Here is a 22,228-nt window from a genome sequence, read left to right on the forward strand (position 1 = left end):
AACTTATCGAACGATGTGAAGTCAATTCCCCCTAATATTATGATATGATGAATATCCCTCAAATAGCGTCATTTTACCATTGATTTTTCTTGTTGACAAAATACGGAGCGAGTTTGCAATTTCCCAAATTTTTCGTCTAATGAGCTAAAGAGGGCGCGCGATTTATCTGCATATCAAAGACACTACAAGGGAAAGTCTAGGCACAAAAACTATTTTACACGTAAATCGATGTAAAGCGTTATGCGAAGTCGGCAAAGTGTCCAATCTTTTTACTGTAAAGACTTTGGTGGAACATTAATTGACAAACGAACGGTAGCACTTGCGGGGCTTCGTTCGAGGTACATAGAATTTTTCTATATTTTTGTTAAATTTGTCATCGCTTTGAATATTTTCCAAAAAGTATTATCGTCAGCAAAAATAATATAAAAAATATGTTTTTTAAGTTATTGCATTTATTGGTGTCTCTATTTTATCAAACAATCATTGGAATTGCGCATACAATGAATCAAGAATCTAGTTTTAAAAATACCGACAAGCTGAATTAAGGTTGTGAATTGTATTAGCGCCACCAACGACCTTCCTTTTATTTCCGTCGAAGAGACATGCGAAGCAACTTTCCAGGCCGAGGTAAGCAATTTTGCTCTTTTTTTATATGCTTTTTACATAAAAAATATTCATGGAACGCTTTTCACCAGAAAAAGCCCTGGTGAGTAGCGGAATGAGTTTTGGCTCACATTATTTGTGTTATGAAGCGATGTTAACTGGGCCTTGGAGTAAACATCGATTGATCGAATGGCTTGCCGCCGATCACTAATCGATTAGCAAAATTTACACTAATCGAATATTCGGCAGATCCCAATTATACCCCTTTCATAAACTCATCCTCCAATTAGCCGCCCAAGAGTAATGCGAATAATAAAAATTGCGTTCACAAACTCCGAAAATAATCCGCACTATTTTTACGAGCGCCCGTCCTGAAAAAGGCGGATAATCGTCATGACAACTGCACACGCCCCCTCCGATGCGGTTGTGTTGGAAAAGGGTGACCTTGTGACCGCACCATGGCAATTATCCGCATTATTTGGAAATGCATTCATAAAGTCAAAATCTGGTCCCGATGCCGCTATTGTGCGGATAATTGCAGCATTAAAATAATGCGGATAACTCTGGTCCTCCTCCGATTTTACGACCAAATTATGCTGCTATTAGCCGCATAATTGGGTTTATGAAAGGGATATTAGACACTTGGGATAACTCGATTACTCAAGTAATAGTAACAAAATGACAAGATAACAATGATAAAAATTGTTTTTAAATACTTGATACAGTTTAAAAAATTATGTTACCGATATAATTTGTCAAAAATGAACAATGATTGTATCGCATTCACAGTTAAACACCAACCTCAAAGAGGTCCGAAAATTTTAATCCCACCCGGCCTTGCATGCCCTCGATACACAATGTATGTTGTTGCATACATGTAGGTGTATATAACTCTAAATGGTTGCATGTCTGTGTGCTTAAAACAGAAAGTACACACACACATACAAAACGATCTGACTTGAGACCATATGTGATTGGACATTCGATGGCCAATGAAACTTTTGGGAGACAAAGAAAGAAGCCAGTGGCTTCCCATTAAGGTCGTGACTCCAGAAAAAATTGACCCCTCCCCATCTCTGTGTGTGGAGAGCGAGAGAGAGAGAGAAAGATAGCGTTGGAAGCAAGAATTACTTTAGATTTTGACGGAATAAACTAAAGCCATGTTTTGGTATGTATCCAACTTTTCCTTCCTAAATCTCTTATATGTTAGATAATTCTTGACAAACCTGCTCCATATTTTTTTGTCCAATTTTAGTGGAGGGGACATATGGAAGTCTTGCCAATATGAATTCAATAGTTGTATCATCTTCTATTTTGTTCTCTATAATATTTCCACATTTTGTACTAAAAATTGATGAAACTTTGCTTGTAAATTTTTCCAAATGACTTTCTAAGATTGATCGTCCCGACATAACCGTAACGGTAAGGACTCCGTGATGATATTTTAAATATTTTTACATATACTTTTTCATCGCGGAGCCTTGAAATTGTTGCCATATTAGCATAAGCCAGACTTGTAATGTATTACAAGGATGGATTTCCCTTGGAAATCCATATTTAGAGGGTGAAATCAGTTTGTTTATCTTGATTTTATTTATCTATGAACCTTCATACGCCTAATGCGTATGAAGGGGTAAAAATATTGTTAGTATAAATATGAAAATGAGAGGTTTCTTACCAGACCGATCTTGTGTAGATCCCTCGATCCATTCGTAAACACCGCAAATACAATAGGCTCGACCCACTCATTCAATGAACAAGGTTATGATATAACCTTGTTCTCTGTTACATCTCCAGGTGCGGCAAAATAAAGTTGGCAATGTTTGGCTTATTTTTGTCTCACCTGCATAGCAGGGTGAGACTATAGGCGCCGCTTTTCCGACGGCGACGGCGGCGGCGGCGTCAACACCAAATCTTAACCGAAGGTTAAGTTTTTGAAATGACAGCATAACTTAGAAAGTATATGGACCTAGTTCATGAAACTTGGCCATAAGGTTAATCAAGTATTACTGAACATCCTGCCTGAGTTTCATGTCACATGACCAAGGTCAAAGGTCATTTAGGGTCAATGAACTTAGACCATGTTGGGGGAATCAACATCAAAATCTTAACCTAAGGTTAAGTTTTTGAAATGTCATCATAACTTAGAAAATATATGGACCTAGTTCATGAAACTTGGACATAAGGTTAATCACGTATCACTGAACATCCTGCATGAGTTTCACATCACATGACCAAGGTCAAAGGTCATTTAGGGTCAATGAACTTTGGCCGAATTGGGGGTATCTGTTGAATTACCATCATAACTTTGAAAGTTTATGGATCTGATTCATGAAACTTGGACATAATAGTAATCAAGTATTACTGAACATCCTGTGCAAGTTTCAGGTCACATGATCAAGGTCAAAGGTCATTTAGGGTCAATGAACTTTGGCCAAATTGGGGGTATTTGTTGAATTACCATCATAACTTTGAAAGTATGTTGGTCTAGTTCATAAAACTTGGACATAATAGTAATCAAGTATTACTGAACATCCTGTGCAAGTTTCAGGTCACATGATCAAGGTCAAAGGTCATTTAGGGTCAATGAACTTTGGCCAAATTGGGGGTATTTGTTGAATTACCATCATAACTTTGAAAGTATGTTGGTCTAGTTCATAAAACTTGGACATAAGAGTAATCAAGTATCACTGAACATCCTGTGCGCATTTTAGGTCACATGACCAAGGTCAAAGGTCATTTAGGGTCAATGAACTTAGACCATGTTGGGGGAATCAACATCAAAATCTTAACCTAAGGTTAAGTTTTTGAAATGTCATCATAACTTAGAAAATATATGGACCTAGTTCATGAAACTTGGACATAAGGTTAATCACGTATCACTGAACATCCTGCATGAGTTTCACATCACATGACCAAGGTCAAAGGTCATTTAGGGTCAATGAACTTTGGCCGAATTGGGGGTATCTGTTGAATTACCATCATAACTTTGAAAGTTTATGGATCTGATTCATGAAACTTGGACATAATAGTAATCAAGTATTACTGAACATCCTGTGCAAGTTTCAGGTCACATGATCAAGGTCAAAGGTCATTTAGGGTCAATGAACTTTGGCCATAATGGGGGGTATATGTTGAATTACCATCATTACTTTGAAAGTTTATGGATCAGACTCGTGAAACTTGGACATAAGAGTAATCAAGTATCACTGAACATCCTGTGCGAGTTTCAGGTCACATGATCAAGGTCAAAGGTCATGTAAGGTCAATGAACTTTGGCCACCTTGGGGGTATTTGTTGAATTACCATTATATCTCTGTAAGTGTATTGGTCTAGTTCATAAAACGTGGACATAAGAGTAACCAAGTATCACTGAACATCTTGTGCGAGTTATAGTAGTTTTCAAAGTCAGCACTGCTGCTATATTGAATCGCGTGATGCAGGTGAGACCGCCAGAGGCATTCCACTTGTTCTCTTTTTCTTTGGGAAAAATGCTTGGTTTCTTTACTCTGTCAGTTTCCATTACAGCTATTCATCATATAACCTGTCTCTTAAGTAAATTTGATTCTTTAATTTGTTTTTCTTAATCAAAAATAGAGATTATTTTCTTGCCATATAGGCATATTACTTTCCACCAATAGAGGGCGTACACAAAAATATGCCAAAAATTCCAGTTTTTGAGCGCTCTGGTGAATACAAAAATTATTCCCAAGTTACTAATGAAAAATAAATTGCAACTGTATGGAAATTAGTAATTTTGGTCACAAAAGTGATATTTTAATGATTTTTTTAAGTGTGTGCTTTGTACAGCATTAGCATACCATAGTCTTACCTGTAGATTCCCCACAGGCAGGATGGTTGCAGTGAACAAGTGGCTTGACCCTTGAACCGCTTCGTTATGACATAGCTTCGAAAAACGATGTTACAAAGTGTCATTTTGAAGAACGAATTATAGATTAAAATTATTATGTAATAAAAAATAAAATTTGAAACTTGATTATAAATAATTATTATTATAATTTGACATTTGTTTTGAGACACTCCTAGTTCCAATGAGATAACAGTAATGACCTCATTGGCAACAATAGTGCATATGGGGTGGTGCATTTGTAGGAAGTCGGCAACCGAGATAACACAATGATGACGACAAGGCTTGTCGGTGGGGTGAATTGTCTAGTGATTTTAATATTTCCTACTTTTAATTACAAACTTGTTTGAATGAAAGTAGTTATGTTTATTGCTGTTTAGATATCACAAATTAAGGTAAAAAGGTAAAAATTTGACTAAAAATATATGTGGATTTTGTCCAATGGTGCTTGAAAGTTGAGTGTTTTGAGATGGAATGGCCTTACAAACAATAATCTAGACTGAGACTGAACATGAGAGGTGTACTGATTAGGCCTACTGAGTAGAATCTATTTTTTTAGGCACTCCCACAAAATACAGCATTTCTACTAAAATCAATATTTCAACAAATACCAAAACGGCAGACTTTAAAGCGGCTTGCTACAGTCTTCCAATATACATCGAGTGAGTGAATTAAAAATGTTACCTACTCAAAGCTGTTAGGCATCTTTCCCCATGATAAGTTAAATCGTAACACAAAAAATTGGCAGTGTCTTGGCTTCCCTCTGTAGTGTCTTTCATACACTATTCACTTTTTAAAGAAGCTTGTACTTCTTGTTTTGTTCAAGGCATGTAGGTTTATTTCTAATTTTGTTTTTAAATTAATTGTCCCTGCTAAAAATTGCTAATTGACAAACAAAAGGACAAATATGCCAGATTTTTCATACAAGTCCTTATAAGAATTATGGATAGTTATGTTTCATTTTGTGAGGACATGCATGTTACAATATGCTACCTCTGTGTGCAGTGTGTACATTGTAATTGCATACCAAGCTCAGGAAAAGGTACTAAGTACATGTAGGAGAAATTAAATAACAATTACCTGATAATGACGAAGTACAGAACAACTGGGAGTTATCCGTACCGCTAGTCTCTGTACTCACCGAATAGCCACATTAAGATTTGTATGAGTACATACATGTACATGTAGTAGACTAGTATCATTTTTTTTCAAATAGCCATCACTTTCTTATTCCATGTCTAATTCATTTCAAACTTTCACCATTCTGTTTTTCTCATTTTTTTTCCAGTCATACATCATTCTATTACCTTGGTTAGATTCCCCATTTCAGAAACGGCAATTCCTAGAGAAGACAAATAAACAAGCGCTTGACCATTGTAGATGTAGGACTGTAAGGATTGTGAACATTGTACCCTCATTCTAAGGAATACATACCGATAGCTCAATTATGTTGTTAATCACTCTTACAGTATAAGTTGAATTTTCTTGTTTATTGATATTTTTTATCAGGCAGCAGTCAAGCAGGATGGGTTGCGCATCTTCAGCTCAGCCACAGGCCCCAAGGGTAAGGTTTATTTGGCCATATCTGTTGGTATTCTTGAGTCATACTTAAATCAAACTGTGAACCAAATTTGTCATTTGATCATGAGAAGCATTTCATGAAACAAATAACATTCACTGACTATTGATGGAAGCTACAAAAATCCTTGCATCTGATTGGTTCACTGCATATTTGTTATTTGAAATGACGGACTAGTTATTTGTTTAATGAATTAATACTAGGTATCAAAAACTCTCTGGAAATGATAGCTGCAGTAGTTTTCTTCACTCTTTGAGTAGAATTAAGAAAAGGGCCTCGTAAACAATTAAAACAGTTTCAGCAAAGACTTGCATGTACCATGCCCCCAAGTTAAACAAAAGATCAGAATTCAAGTACCTACATTGAACAGAGAGCATGGTATTTGTTATTAGGATGTCTTCAACAATTGTTACACCGTTTTACAAACTTTATTTCATTGCATATTGAGCTTTTGAAAGAAATACATGTAAATTATGATGGCAGATCAGTAAAAACTGATTTGATCATGATTAGATTATTTTCTTTTTACGAATGGTGCTTATTCAATGTTTATTTCTTTGAAGGAGTACATGATTCAAGTAATTAGCTGTGAAAATGATTGTAAAAGAAACATTAGAAAAAGGTGAAGTGAAATTCAAAATAAAGCTCTCCTCCCTCAAGAAAATGCCACCGATAAAACTTTTGATTGATGATAAAATACTGTTGTGAAATTAAGAGTATAGTTCTATCATATTTTTATGTCATATTTACTCATCACCCTTCATGTACCTCTGATTTACAGGAATATCCAAAACAACCTCCTAAAGAACCACCACCACAGCAATATGGTCAACCGCAGGTCCAACCACAAAGAGCTAACCCTCCACCACCACAACAAACACAAGCACCACCTCTACCACCACCACAACAACAACCTCAAACTGTCTTGCAACAAAGTATGCAAATGAATACAACAACAGGGCCACCACCTTCTCAACCAGCACAACAGCAGCCTCCTCCTCCACAACAGACAGCAGTGAGTGTCGCATAAACCCTGTCAAATTTTGTAATGGGGACATAGTTCTTCATTAGCAATATCAAAATCATACAGGAATACTGTTGATCAGAATATTTTTGGCAAATGGTAGCTTTAGTCTATAAATTTTTCAAATGTTTATATTATTATTTTTGTTTAATATTCTGTAGTTTCAGGGTTTTTTTTTCACAGAGTATAAGATAATAGGTTATGCATAAATGGCAATATCCATTCTGGATTTTTCTTCTAGACACCTTTGAATGAAAACTCAGAAGCACAAATCTCCTGAGGCTGAGAGATACATACATGTATTTCCCATCTGGTAATTTGTATACCACGTACTAATGGAGAAATCTATGTTGTCAACTTTGTTTCAATAATAAAAGAAAAATTAAACAAACGACTTCAAGATTTGATGTAATTCTGCATAGTCATTGGTATATTGGTATATATGAATGTTTGCAAATGAAATGACTGAAGACATTGATATGAGGTAAGGTTTCTGTTTCTGTTTGTGGTAACTCCCGTAAGAACTCGACAGGACAGCATTTTTGCTGGTAAACGCCAAGCTGGTATATAACCAATTACCTTGGAAACATTTTACGTCTAGGTTAATAAGTCATAGTGGCTGACGTAATAGACGACAGATATCACTCTTGGGCCTTTTTATCAAAGTGGAGACAATGGCAGAGTTGGGATTCGAACTCACAACCTTGCGATTATGAGTCCAATGCTCTAACCACTGGACCACACGACCCGTGAAGATTATTGTGTAGCCTATTGATGCAATCTCCAGAGAGTGTGAAACTTTTTTAAATTATTCGCTCTACACTGAATAAAGGTATCTTATTAGATGAAGAGCAAATCATTGTAAATTGCTGTTTATGAACACATGACTCATATCTGTTTTTTTTTTCAATTTTGCTGTGCCAGGCTCCCGAGCATGCTGAAATCACTGAAGCATTGGTGAATTCCCTTCTAGAGCTAGAAGGTGATATTGCCATGCTGGAAAGCCGTAATATATTCAAGCAGTATCAGATGAAGAAGGAACAGAACTTGAAGGTAGAGGCACAGGTTAAATCAATGACAGCAATGCATCAACAGCTTGAGGCTCAAACGTAAGTCAACTTCATTTATAGCATGATTGATGGTGTCAACGGGCGCTCAAATTCGAATGGGATGATGAAAATGACAGCACATGTAAATCAGAATCAAGAACGATTTTATCAGGGGCGGTGCCCAGCAGCCAGGATATTGTGATATGGGGCAAGATGAACTTAAGTTGATCTCACTTTTTCCTCACTTTAATAACAGGAGTAATATGCATTACACAACCAAGAATTTCTTAATATTCTATTTTTTCTTCTTCACTATTCTACTTATTTTTTGGATTATTTTCACCCCTCATTGATTATTTTTCTTAACTTGAAAAATAGTAGAAGGTGATCACCCCCCTTAACGCTGATCCCTAATCCTATATTTTGTTGCTCTTTGGTTTGGGGTATATACTTATCTTGCAGAGGACCATTATCTGAATCGCGAGCAAAACTTTGTTTATTTCATTTAAATGCAACCAATTGCTAATGTCTCTCTTGAATCATTTTTATCTTCTAAGATATTTCAAGGTAACTATGATATTTCAACTCTTTAATTTATGTTATTAAACTGTTATTAAAAATGGAAGGGAACATTGATTAATTGAAATATAACCAAGCCTCTATACAGAATCCCTAGAATTTCTGGTATGCCCCCTCCTCACCCTCTTCCCCCATTTCGCTGAGGAGCAAGTGAATGACAATATAATGATTTGATAATGAAATAAAAAAATTGAATTTGTATCAATTGAGTTGATAGAACAAAATACTGAATTAAAATTTTGTATTCTCTTAATTTTGTTTTGCATGTAGGAAAAAAGAATATCAAGATGTGGTAGACCTACAACATAACACATCAGTGAGACAGATGTGGTCTCAACAACAGTTTGATGCACAGATGAGCAAAGAACAACAGGTAAACAATATCATTCATTTTGATTGGACACCAACTTCCTATAATTATTCTACTAGCTGTAATGTTCATAGTGTCATTGCTGATGGATGGCTGAAAGTAGTAAAATTAAATTGTGAATTTAGTTATTTTAAATGATGGGGGGGGGGGGGTTGTTCACCTAGCTTTGTTCTGTGAATGATTGTGAATCCATTGCTGATGTAGGGAATCTTGCCAAGTATGTGCATAAAATACAGGAACACATTACTTTTTTCTTCACAACTTGTGTGTGTCTTCCTGATTTTATTATTATTATTTTTTTTTGAATTACTGAATTCTTTTAACAATATAAGTCCACATTATAATTTGAATGTAATTAACAATTTGTGTAATGTGCACTTTTGTCATATTAGCTCTCTAGATGCATAAACATGTAGATATCTTTTTTTTCTTTTATATTGTTCATTATTTTGCATGCTTGCACAAATGTCCTTAAAGAATTATTGTTCACTTGAATAACACCTTTTGGAGGCCATATGGTCTGCACCTAGATGTCTGTTTCTTTGCAACATGAGATGTACTCACTAACATGCTGGTCTATTCTCTTCATCATGTGAAAGTGTACAGATAGCGAATAGGCATGAGTGTGATGGTATAAGATTTTGCATGAGGTGGAAGAAAGATGCTCTTCTTAATGAGGCTATGCCTAGCCTTGTTGAATATAGTGTCTCTTTCTTTCACTGAATGCGAATTGCACCAATAAGAATATTCACTATTTGTGTTGCATGATGCGTCTGAAGTCAAGGAAAATACAAATTCCTACATTAATCTATCAAAATGAGGCAAAACTTATTATTAGCAAAAAGCAAGATTTCTGAAGGGCACATCATATCTACAACTGCAGCAATGTGCATAATTTAGCCAGTAGGCCTTTCGCTATTGCATCTGCATTTATTTACTACATGAATTGAATCACATTGTGACATCACCTCCTAAGCTGTACAACGTCATATTTTGGGCGTTTTTATGTGCAACGGTTATGAATGTTGCACATTCAGCCTATCATTTGCTTGCATACAACAAGCTGTAGGTGTTGTACAATAATTGACATACACATCCTTTATGTTGTTTGTCTGTTGAATATAGTGTTGTATTTGTATTATTATTTGTTTGTTTTGCCTTACTGACTTAGTTTTATATTTCATGTTTTCTTTAAACTTTTTTTTTAGTTCAACCAAGCACAGCAGGTACACATATACATATAAAATATCATTATACTACCCATCCAGCTTCCCTGCATCCTATTCAGACTTTGCATGGCATGAACCTCTTCCCTTCATCAACATAAAATATAACTATGATAATACAGGAATGCAAATGTTACGTCTTTGATTTGTAACCTACTGATCTCCTTTCAAAACTTGTGTTTGGAGATATTCCAGGAATAACTTTCTTAATGAAATCCTGTATAATGCAGGTACTAGGTATGTATCCATAATTCCACAAGAGAAAAACTATCACTTTACTTCAATACTAGGAATAATCAAACCGAAAATCCCAAATACCCTAATCTTGGATTAAACAAAGCTTATATCCATACTGTACAAAGATCTAGCAATAGCACCATGGGACCATGATTAATACTTTGTAATGTTTGTATGTATCCGTAATTCCACTATAGAAAAACTATCACCTTACTTCAATACAAGACACAATCAAACCAATAGTCCCAAATACCCAAGTCTTGGATAAAACAAAGCTTATGCATACCGTACAAAGTGCAATAGTGCTTTGATACAGTAATTGGTATTGTTCTGTGAAAAGTTTCTTTCTTTTTTATTATGATTTTTTTCTATTATTCTATTATTTAACCATTTAAGCTACCATAATGGCATAAATTTTTAGATTAAATGAGTTCAGATGGTGGAACTCAGGTTATTCTCTGAAAATCAGGCACACAATCTATTGATCACAGCATTGAAACAATGTATGTGAAATTGTCTTTTTTTTACCAATTACCATTATTAATCCTAGCTAAATAGCACAAACCATATGAATGTAAAAGAAATTCAATAAACAGATGGTTTATTTGGTTTAAAGTACTTTTAAAACAAATTATATTGTATCCTTTTATATAATACACACTACATGCACCATTATCATCTTATTTTTGATTACATCATTGTTGAATCCAAGATTTTTTTTTACAAAAATATGCCATACAAAAAAATGTAATTCATTTTGCATGGTGCTTGTTATCTAAATATTTCAAGGAGTTTCTTGATATTGAACTACAACACAAAAATGTTATCATGTGATACCTTTTTCTATTTGTTGAATTCAAGTATGAAATATTTCATGCTTTTTTTCTCAGGATACTATTAATATTCAGGGCTTTCCTTTCTATTTTGTTTCTGTTTTTTCCTTTTTTGTTTTGAAGTGATACCATCTACATAAAGTATTTATATCATCCTAGTATCCCAACACATCATATCCTTTTCCATATCCTATCTTTTCTTTTCCTTACTGGTAAACACATAGTGATATGTATTGCTTAGCTTTCATTATTTAGCTTTTATTTTGCAGTACTTCCTCCAATATATTATGATTACCACGTTTGGGATACAAATGGTCTCATATCTTAGAGTTTTGCATCATGTATCATATGACTTGATAGAGTTTGATTTCTTTCTCCTTTAATTTTATAGTTTGACTGCAAGTACAAGTGTCAGTGAGAAATTATTTAGTTATGACCATGAGAAAACAAGCAAATGGTTTAGGCCTGTCATTTATTCTCATTTGATGAGGATTAGGTACGAATGTGTTTACACAAATGACACAATTGGCTTATATGTAAGATTTTTTTATTGACCGAAAACCCACAATGATAAACTTTTCTTCTATTCCTGGGTTTTCTGATGCCTTACATATTTTACATGACTATTCCATATAGAAATCTTTTTTTAATGCAAGAAAGGAATATCTAGACATTAATCTACAACTTCTGCATAAATATAACTTGATATACATGTAGTGGTTTGCAAGGCCAGTCCTCATTTATATGGTAATGAGGTGAAGACATTTTTCAATGTTAAAGGAGAATGAAACTCTTGGAGCAAGTTAGCTTTTGTGAAAGCAGAAAAATCAAAGAATAAGATCAACAAAGGTTTGAGTAAAATAGGACTAGTAATAGAAGAGTTATGAGCATTTGAATGTCGAGATCACTAATGCTATGGAGATCCTCCCATTGGCAATGCGACCAAGATCTATGATGTCACCGATGAACAACTCTCCCCTTTTGGACACTGAAAATATACCCCAAAACATCTCTTTTAGCTCATTCTAATCATATGACAAACGATTCATCAATGATAATAATGTTGTGAAACCTCTGTACTTGTCCTCTCATAAAGAGAACACCTCACCTTGTGATAGACTCTATAAAAGTGAGAATATAAGTGAAATAAGTACTAAAGTAATGAGGGAGTTGTACGTGTGTGACATCACAGATCTTTGTCGCATTGCCAATGGGAGGAACTACATGGCATTAGTGATCTCAATATTCAAATGCTCATAACTTTCTTATTATTCATTCAATCTTCCTCAAACTTTCAGCAATATGTTTCTTTGATTTTTCTCTTTGATATGGATTCAGCTGGTTTCAAGGGTTTCATTCTCCTTTAAGCATTTTTACTTGTATACTTTGAAATGAAATTGTTTTATCCCATAAGTATCATTAAACCAGTAATTTTTTATTTTATACTTCATTGCTCTTAGGAATACATGGATGCACTCAACAAGCAGGAGATCAGTCAGAAACAGTTAGCAGCTTTTAGACAGCAGTTGACCTTGCTCTCCAATGAAGTAACTTCATTCAAAGCAGATAAGGACAAACTACAAGGATTATACGATAAACAGGATGAGACCCTTGGTAAGTAGGATGTGGTGTTTGGGGAAAGGAAACAATATTCCTTGCATTTTTAAATGCACAAAAACTAATGTTCATGTACATGTAAAATCATAATGCCTCTGGCACCAACCATGGATTGTGGAGGCCTGTAACACAAAATCTAGCAAAAAAAGGTATGTTTTATTACATTGACAATATTTGGATCATGTGCATATGGCAGTGACAACATAGTTTTGGGGGTGGAGGTCAAAGGTAGAAGGTCACAGAGGTCATCTACCACAAGTGCCTTGTTCATGCTATATCTCAAGAATCGTCTTAACATGTCAATGTTAAACTTTGGTCATGTTTTGGAGTGGTGGTGATCTGAAAAGTTTCGCAGGTCACAAGGTCAAAGGTTATTCCTTGTACTTGTAATAGCTCATTAACCATTTAAAGTGTCACCTTCAAAACATATATGCTTACTATAGTGACGATGATAAGATTAATTTGATGGTTTCACAATATCAGATTAAAGTATGCAATATAGTTCAGATCTACCTATGGTGGAGGCATACATTTTGATTGTGTGCAGTTGAGAAGCCATCTAGTTTATATTCTTCACAATCCTTACCTTGACAGCGAGTATCTTTGATGGTAAATATGGCAGTGAGGCTGAGTACAGGCTGGAGTCTGAACTTGATATGCTTCAAGAGCGTAAGCAGAGAGTAGCGGTGGCCCGTTATAAGTGGAACAACTCACATACCCTAGTCAAGCATGCTTGTGGCCAACTTAGCTTTGGGATCAGAAGATGGGCTGATGTTATACAATTACCAGTACAGTATGTATTATCTAGATACTTCTGATAGAGACATCAGTCTTTCAATTATGTGTAATGTTGTACGTGTAAATACCAATGCAAAAAATAATGCATTATATTCTTTTTACAGAGATATCTTTCACATTCATTGATTTTGTTCTATTGATGTCTGAAAGTTGAAAAAAGAGGAATTTTCTCTGAGATGATACAATAATTCTTGAATGTGTCAGGTTTTTTAAGAGTAATATATTTCAAGTGTCAAACCCTTTTATAAGAATTATATTGATACTTGTACCGTTTATTTTTCATGTGCATTGAAACTCCATTTTTCAAGGAAAGGAATTTTGAAGGAAGTTGTATATCTGCATGTCATTTTCAATGCCATGTTGGCTGGCAGGTATGTAAATGCTACAAAATTGAACTTTTTATTTGTTATTTTTCCTGCTCATAGGCAAAGCGCGATAAGATACCAGTTTGCTGCTGAAGCTCGTAACAATCTTGTTGCTGCTGCACAGAACATCACGACAGCCCAGCAGTACTTGAACACCATCAAGTTCCCATACTGCACACCGGATGAGATCGAGACACTGAACAAAGCTATCAATAACATCTTCACTGATATGATGCATCCTGATAGGCACAAGCATGCCATGGAATGCTACGTCACAGTCTACAAACGATCAGCAGCTCTTATACAGTGGTTTGAGCATGTAAGTTGCAATTGGTATTCTATGGAAAATTTTGCTTGCGCAAATGTTGATTTATCCATCTTACTCAAATTGGGCAAGACTTAACAGCGGGTGCAAAGCAACCATCATCTATACACTCTTGTCTTGCTTTAGTTGTTGTTTTCCTTTTATGGACTTTGATTTGGTGCAGGGTTTTTCAGTCAAAAACCTGCAACTGGACATTAATTGAAAAGAAAAAAAGTAAGACGAGTCGGTATAGTTGGCCAACTGTTTTGGTCTCACCATATCAGGCAGAGCACTTATGTTTTATAGCATATCAGCGTAAATATACATTAGCTGCAGCACATGTTAGCAGTAATACATGTATGTACATGTATAGTTTGTTGATGTTGAAAACCCTTAGGCCCTATCTTTGTGTACCTTCTCTCTTATACATTTAATGATACATACTTTGCGTTCATTTTACCTGGAACAGGTGATCAACAAGACAATCAACAAAGATTTGGAGAAGACGACAAGGAACTGTGCTGCCAAGCAAAAAGAACTGAAGATGGAGAGAATGAAACTAGTCCAGGAGAAGGTCAAGGAGAAACTTGGAGCAGACGTTGCTTCTCGCTTGCAGACAAAGTCACAGGCTAATGGTATGCTAATTATACAGTATGTTTAACCCTAAATAGATTGGGCTATTTTGACACCCCTTATGATCTCGGCCGTCAATCGCGCGATCGCGACGAAAATTGGCACGTACCTTACCCATGGCATAATCTACAAGACTATAATGTCAAATTCTGTGTAAAATCTCATTGCTAATTAATTATGCTAATTTATGCATAAAATCAAAAGTTTGCTCTAATTAACTAAATAATGCCCCTAAAATGCTAATTTTGGTACACAGAGTCAGTCTTTACAGGGATCTGATCAAATGTACTTTAACAAAATTACAACATCACATTTATTTTCTTATGAATTTTATTGTTTTCTAAAATTCTTATGTATTTCTCTGTTTTTTTACTTTTTGTTTTTTGATATTTTTTCAATGGAAATTGTCGGGGACTTTATTTTTACCATAAACAAGATAGAGTTCATTGATTTTAATCAGTAAAAGGAAAAATAATGATACATTTATGAATTTTGGCTAGAACACTATTTGAATTGGATTTGTACACAAATTCACGTTTTTGAGCAACTTTGGGCCTGCATGCACTTACAAAATGTTGTGTGATATCAGAACCGCGTACCCGGGGGTCGCAGTTTTGGTCTCAAAAGTTGTGCGAGACTTGAAAGTTAAAAGTCAGCGAGCGACGCGGTCAAAAAATATTGCACAGCGGATTTATCGCGAAAAATGTCGAGGGGGGGCTGATTATCAGCCCCCCCAGTCTTCTTATTGAATTGACTCCACAGGTTTTTTTTGTTGCGTTGCAGCAAAAAAAATGTGTTTTTTTTGTGATGCAACATGTCCAATTGACTATGTACAGCAGAATATTAATGAATAAGCTCCTACTGAGAAATTACTTATTTTATTCCGGAGTCATTTGGCAAATTATTTTTACATACAAACACTCTGTTGGTCATTTTGTTAGATTCTGTTAGAATTTTTTTTCATTGTTAATCACAACTTGAATTTCTGTTGAAATATTCTGTAAATGACTAACATGATTTATTTCTTTGTATGTTTTAGATGCTGAGCTAGCAGAAGAAAAGGATGAACCTGAGTTAGCAATGTTGGTTGATGCAGACTCTGTCTCACAAGCCGGTGATGATAGTCTTGCTCCAGTAAGTTATCCCATCAACACCATCCAAATAGCACATTTGGAATATCTTACACATTGTTCAGTGGAAGAAGTCTTGATTTGATTCCTTGCATCTTTCTTTGTGTGTGTGTGTATTATTGGGAAATAAAGCATGATATTTAAGTAAGCTTTAAGACTAAACTGGTCAATGAAAAAAATGGTCATAAAGATGAAGAGAGAGAATACAAAAATTGAATTTGCCTGGATGTATACCAGACACATATTCAGATGAGTGTTCATGTAATAAATTAATTATCATAATTAACCATTGTACACTCTCTCAATTCACAAACCATTGGTGATTTATTTGGTTATTCCATAGGAGGGAAGTGCAGATGTGAATGCACCCACTCCTCTTGGGCTTGAAGAGCTTGCTCCTACGCCTGCCATGGATGACATCTTTGGTAAGTACATATTAAAGGATAGTCTATCATAGAAGTGCTTCATTGAGTTAAGCTTGATTAAGAGGAAGTCCATCTTGACTTCAAGTTGGCTTTAATCAAAGTAAAAAAGGTGAAAGAAGTGTATAATTGAAGATCTGGCATAAAATCCATCTCAAAATAACAGAGATATGTTATTGATGTTTGATTGTTAACATTACATTTGAGCATTTCATTCAATAAACTGACATTTCTTTTATGCTTCATTATTTGTTTCCTTAAAAGCATGTATGAAAAAAATATTGCTAGTTATATGACACCTAGATAGATCCTTGTCATTTCCTTGGTTGTTTGATATCGATCATTCAGCCCATTTTACAATGACGTCATCAACCGTGCAATTTTGGATCCATACGATTTTGTCCATTGCACGCGCGCACCGAGATGGGAGGCACCACAAAATATTGCGCATGTTGTATGTATGCGATGATCATCCGACCGAGCTCGCACTGCATGTCTGCATGACCATATATTTTGCTTCGAAATTCATAATTTTCAAGTGAAAAAGAATAATTTTTAGGTGTCATATAAATCAAATAATGAATGATGTTCTTTTCATTCGTGCAATGGACAGAATACTTCTTTCGGTGAAAGATGAAATTAATGATCCATTCAACTCGGCTATGACTCTTTGAATGGATCATTTCATCTTTCACCTCATGAAGTATTCTGTCCATTGCATTGATGAACATTCATTATTTGTATACTATACATTGATTGCATTGGTAAAATAATTTTTTTTTAAATGATAATAGCACTTTGTATATATTAGTATGAATAAATGTTAATGAGCTTAGCAGTGGAGGGGGGGGGGGTGCTGATCTATGTCAGCAAAGTTTTTTGGGGGGATATTTTAACTGTGCAGCTTTCTTTAGTTTGTCTGAGAGGCAAAATGAAGAGGTCACCAAAAATATTGGCAAATAAAAATAACCTTTGTTTGTTTCAAAGTTTTGGCAAACTAATATTTGAAATAGATAGATAGAATAGATTGTGTGATGGAATGGGTATTCAGTAGTTGTATATCTCAGGTTCTAAATCATTACAAGGAAAACCCCTTATTATTTGATTCATTCAATTTTCTTCATCACTCAAGCTCATCTCATAAGGCTTGGTAACTGCAAGTTGATAGAGATGTTTATGATGCTGAAGTAGAAACAGTGCGCATTATAAACACACACCTAAATCAATGTATCTATATGCTTGAATACACCTGTTGTTAAGAGAAGCACTTAGTGAAAAGACTTGAGCAGTGCCATCCTTTCAAAGACCAATACAATTCCCTTTGTTCTCATCACAATAGGTAATTGATCTAAACATTGTAATACTCTCTGTAAACTTAAAAAAGATGGAGTAACAGGGTTTGTGTGCATGGTCATGGAGTGATTGCATATCTTTATCATTTGAATGAAACTCTTCTTGGGTTGGTGGTTGGTGGGGGAGAGGTTTCATGTAATCATGGTACCCCATGAAATGTTTTCAATTAATTATCATAGTATCATGATGATAATCTTCATATATCAGACAGATAGTAGTCAGATTAAATGTTCGCAAAGATAAGAAATATTGTTATGTAAATCATGATAATTGTCTAAATTCTAATTTTATTTAGGTTAGGAAATGACATTTATCAGACTAAGTACTATTTGGCACATTTATGACTTTCTTTGAATTATTAGTGTTAGTTCTCTGGAATGGTAATTAGTCATGGTATTTTACTACCTTTAACTTAGAAGCACTTATTATTGTTACTTAATGCTTTGGTTAAGGGTCAGTGATATGAATTATACTTGAGTATCATGTAACATATCAGTCTTACAGAAGTGAAGTAGCCATTGAATAATTTTTTAACACTGATTCTCTATGAAATTTGAAATGCAATTATTGGATGTCACACATTTTCTGCAGTTTTATTCTTTAATTTGTCATTTAAAAAAAGCTATGTGAGCACATATCTTAGAAAGTAGTGACTGGATATCAAAAAGCTACAAAGATTATATCCTGAATTTTGTTTTTAAATAATTTTTATTAAAGAAAAAACAACACTTATTTCTTATTTGGATTAGGCACCCAATTAAAGTAAATCTTCACTTATAATCACAAATATGGAAAAACACATGTTCATTTCATATTCTCCAAATCTACATCGCTCTAGGGCACATGCATTCATATAATCTAGTAATGAATTGGAATATCGACAGATTAATGTAGGGGCTTTACCAAAGTAAGGATGGACTGGAATTCTGTGTATAGAGTGGATGGTACATTTCCACTCCTACCCCATGTACTGGAAGTCATCATTGCAACTTTAACCCCTGACCCTTCTGTTCAATTCTGAAAATCAGGTAACATTGAGGAGTTGAAGAAGCAGCATGAGGAGCAGGTAAAGGAATACGAACGTCAGCAAGAGGTGAACAAAACCAGAGCTGACCAGGATCTACAGAGCAAGTTGGCTGCCCGTCGCTCCAGGCGACAACGCCAAGCAGCCCAGGAGGCAGAGATGGCCGCCCTTCAAGGAGATGCTCCGTATTAAGAGTACCTAGTGTCCAGTAATGACCAAAGGCTGTCTGACCAGAGGTGCTGATGACCAGTGGACATACTGGTTGTAATTGTCTGCCTTCTTCCATTCAGGATGCTGCCTAAGAGTACCATCGACAATCATACATACTTGTCTTTCCTCATCACCTTGATACTGCCTCCAGTCAGTCATGTACTCCTGAAAAAAATGTGAACAGAGCCCTAACAGGATGACTAACACTCTTCACTTGTTTTAGTTCAGATATTAAGGGCCTGAATTTAATATTGGAATGATATTTAAACTAAACTTTTTAGATATATGTGTGAAGCTTTAATATTAACATGGCCCCGTCATAATTACTTATTCTTATTAGCTTTGAAATAGTCAATTTGGTTTGAAAAAGATCTACTTAGATTTTTTTGTCATCAAACTGCCAAATAACTGATCATAGCTCTCCATTCCAATGAATTGGTATATATAGCTAACTCTTCTATGATTACGATTTAATCTCATATTTTATAAAAATTTCTTTACTTCCTGTATATAATTTGTGCAATTATTTCATTCTATATAATCAAAAGGAATATTCGGCCCTGTCTCTGTTACTAGTATACTGTACTTTGACCATAAAATGCATACCGGTACTGTGTGTGTATATACGAGTAGCTTTAATCATTTGATATCATATATTGTATGGTCAGTAATTACAGTGCAGATATGTTGTCAAGGTTTAGTGGGTCGAGGCCAGTCAATTATTGTTTTTTGAAGTGCTATAGCTAATTAAAAAAAAAAAAAAAAAAAACCTGTAATGTTCTTACACAAGGAATACCAAGTGTAGCAAAAACAAATTGGGAAAATTTAATATTTGATTTCTAGTGTCAAAGAATGTTAATCAGTTCCAATTGCTAAAGAATATTTCAGTTGGCATTGCATAAATCAGTTGATGTAATTATCTCAGTTGAATTATTACAACATTCACACATGTTACCTTGATAGTGGATTACTGTTTGTATATATCTATGTTTATAGTTATTATTATAAGTTGTGTAAATATATCCGAGAAAACTACAAACCTTGTTTACAAAATTTTCTCTTTTTATTCGATGATTTCAGTATTACAATTGGTTGGAAATGTAAAGGAATTCCATCCACCTATAAAATAAAGAAAAATTTTAATATATATATATTATGCTTTGAGAATATTTTGTGCTATATCTCCGGTACAGTGTATATATTATGCAGTTGAATATATATCAGTCTATTTTCCAGTATGAGAAAATTTATATTTTTTATGACTAATTAATTTGTCCGTTTTCTGTATGCAAACTGTATAATTCCGTCTATGAACTATTGTGGATGGTTTTCCATCTCTTCGATTGTAACAAAAGAAAAACAAGTTTGAAGGTGGTTGATCCCTCAAGTGGCTCTCAAGTTCAAATGAGATAAATGTACTTCACTTTATATGATTTCTGTTACCTTTGACCTTGATACCTCCAAAACTAATCAGATCATCTTTCCTATACTTGAACATATGTTTGCATACTTGGACTTAGTTTAAATATATTCCATCAAATAACACTTTAGTTATCACAAGAACAAAAATGGGATGGATTAAACATAAAGTTTTCATCTAGCAACCATCTACATTGAGCAGAGGCTTATAAAAGATTATTGTGACAAATCAAAATTGAAATGGAAGCATAACATCTTTAAATGGTGAACAGTATCTGTAATAAGATAGAAATGATAGCTCCAAGTTATTGAATGTACAGCTGTGACATTTGTAGCATATTTTATGCATATTATTGGAAATTAGTGTATGGTGTTATTTAGAGTTCTGTAGGAATTTGAAAATTTTGTAGTGCAATCAGTACTCTTGTTTGATGTGAATCACAAATTTAGTGGACTTTTTTCATTAAGTTTGGGTATGTCTAAAGACTATTCATTTGATTTCTTTGTCAGACAATTTATCATAGAACACTTGTTGTGTGAAAGATGTAAGATCTAATATCAAAGGGTGAAATTTTGAATTTAAATGTTTGAATAGAGAAAAATCAGGTTATAAGATATCGTGTTCTTTTTCTTTATGGTAAACTTCTCATGTATGTAATGGGGACAAAATTCAGGACACAATTTTCATATATCTATATAGCTTTCTGATATATGATCACTAAATTTACCAGATAATCTATCAACTAAAATCTTCAAATTTTAAAGGTCAAGTCCACCTCAGAAAAATGTTAATTCAAATCAATAGAGAAAAAAATCAGACAGGCATAATGCTGAAAATTTCATCAAAATTAGATGTCAAATAAGAAAGTTATGACATTTTAAGTTTCGCTTATTTTTCAGAAAATAATTGTATGCACAATTTAGTCACAGGCAAATGAGAGAATCGGTGATGTCCCTCAACTCACTGTTTCTCTAATTTGTTATTGTTTGAATTATACAATATTTCAAATTTTACAGATTTGACAATAAGGACCAACTTGACTGAACCATAAAATGTTAATGGTAATTCCACGTGTTCTGGGTGAAATACAACTTTGTTTTAAAGGACAATGAGGGGAAAATTGGAATATTTCAAAAATAGCTATTTTATGAAATTAAGCGAAAATTTAAAATGTAATAACTTTCTTATTTTACATCAAATTTTGATGAAACTTCAGTGTTGTGCTTGTTGGATTTTCCTCTTTTTATTCAAACCATCTTTTTGTTTGGGTGGACTTGTCCTTTAAGATTGGAATGATGAAATGTAATTCACATAAATCAATATTTCTCAGAGCTTTAGACAGGCTTCAATTTCCACTATTTAGTTTAGTAGTATGATCCCCATAGCAAGAAAGTAAATATAATAAGAATTTACCATAAGTTTGAAGAGTATAAAGAAAAATGATAAAAATAAATAAAAAGGCATATAGATCTACATGTATGCATGAGTAAATAATTTGATATAGTGAAATTTTTTAAGGGGATTCCTGAGCTCCGTAACACAAAGATTAGCGATCAATCGCTAAATGAACTGACCGATCAATAT

The 22,228-nt window shown here is 34.3% G+C and overlaps 1 protein-coding gene across 2 annotated transcripts; it reads left to right on the forward strand.

Moving 5' to 3' along the window:
- Positions 1-1,675: 1,675 nt before the first annotated feature.
- LOC129257208 (FK506-binding protein 5-like) lies at positions 1,676-22,117 on the forward strand. Of its 2 annotated transcripts, XM_064097083.1 has the most exons (13): positions 1,714-1,771; positions 5,981-6,035; positions 6,832-7,065; positions 7,999-8,183; positions 8,973-9,075; positions 10,281-10,298; positions 12,829-12,982; positions 13,580-13,778; positions 14,209-14,467; positions 14,922-15,087; positions 16,125-16,219; positions 16,559-16,640; positions 19,019-22,117. In XM_064097083.1, exons 1-13 carry the CDS (start codon positions 1,764-1,766, stop codon positions 19,204-19,206), a joined length of 1,746 nt encoding a protein of 581 aa, XP_063953153.1. In that variant the 5' UTR covers positions 1,714-1,763; the 3' UTR covers positions 19,207-22,117. The 2 variants fall into 2 exon arrangements, with proteins under 2 accessions (XP_063953155.1, XP_063953153.1); XM_064097085.1 differs by lacking the exon at positions 10,281-10,298 and having other exon boundaries at positions 1,676-1,771.
- The last annotated feature ends 111 nt before the right edge of the window (positions 22,118-22,228 follow it).

Source organism: Lytechinus pictus, chromosome 3 (assembly GCF_037042905.1).
Source record: "Lytechinus pictus isolate F3 Inbred chromosome 3, Lp3.0, whole genome shotgun sequence".
In the NCBI taxonomy this organism is placed as follows: domain Eukaryota; kingdom Metazoa; phylum Echinodermata; class Echinoidea; order Temnopleuroida; family Toxopneustidae; genus Lytechinus; species Lytechinus pictus.

Excerpts from the sequence above, each read along its gene's own strand:
- LOC129257208 (XM_064097083.1), top strand. Across the intron at positions 6,036-6,831 it reads CTCAGCCACAGGCCCCAAGG|GAATATCCAAAACAACCTCC; the intron begins GTAAGGTTTATT and ends TCTGATTTACAG. Across the intron at positions 13,779-14,208 it reads GTTATACAATTACCAGTACA|GCAAAGCGCGATAAGATACC; the intron begins GTATGTATTATC and ends TCCTGCTCATAG.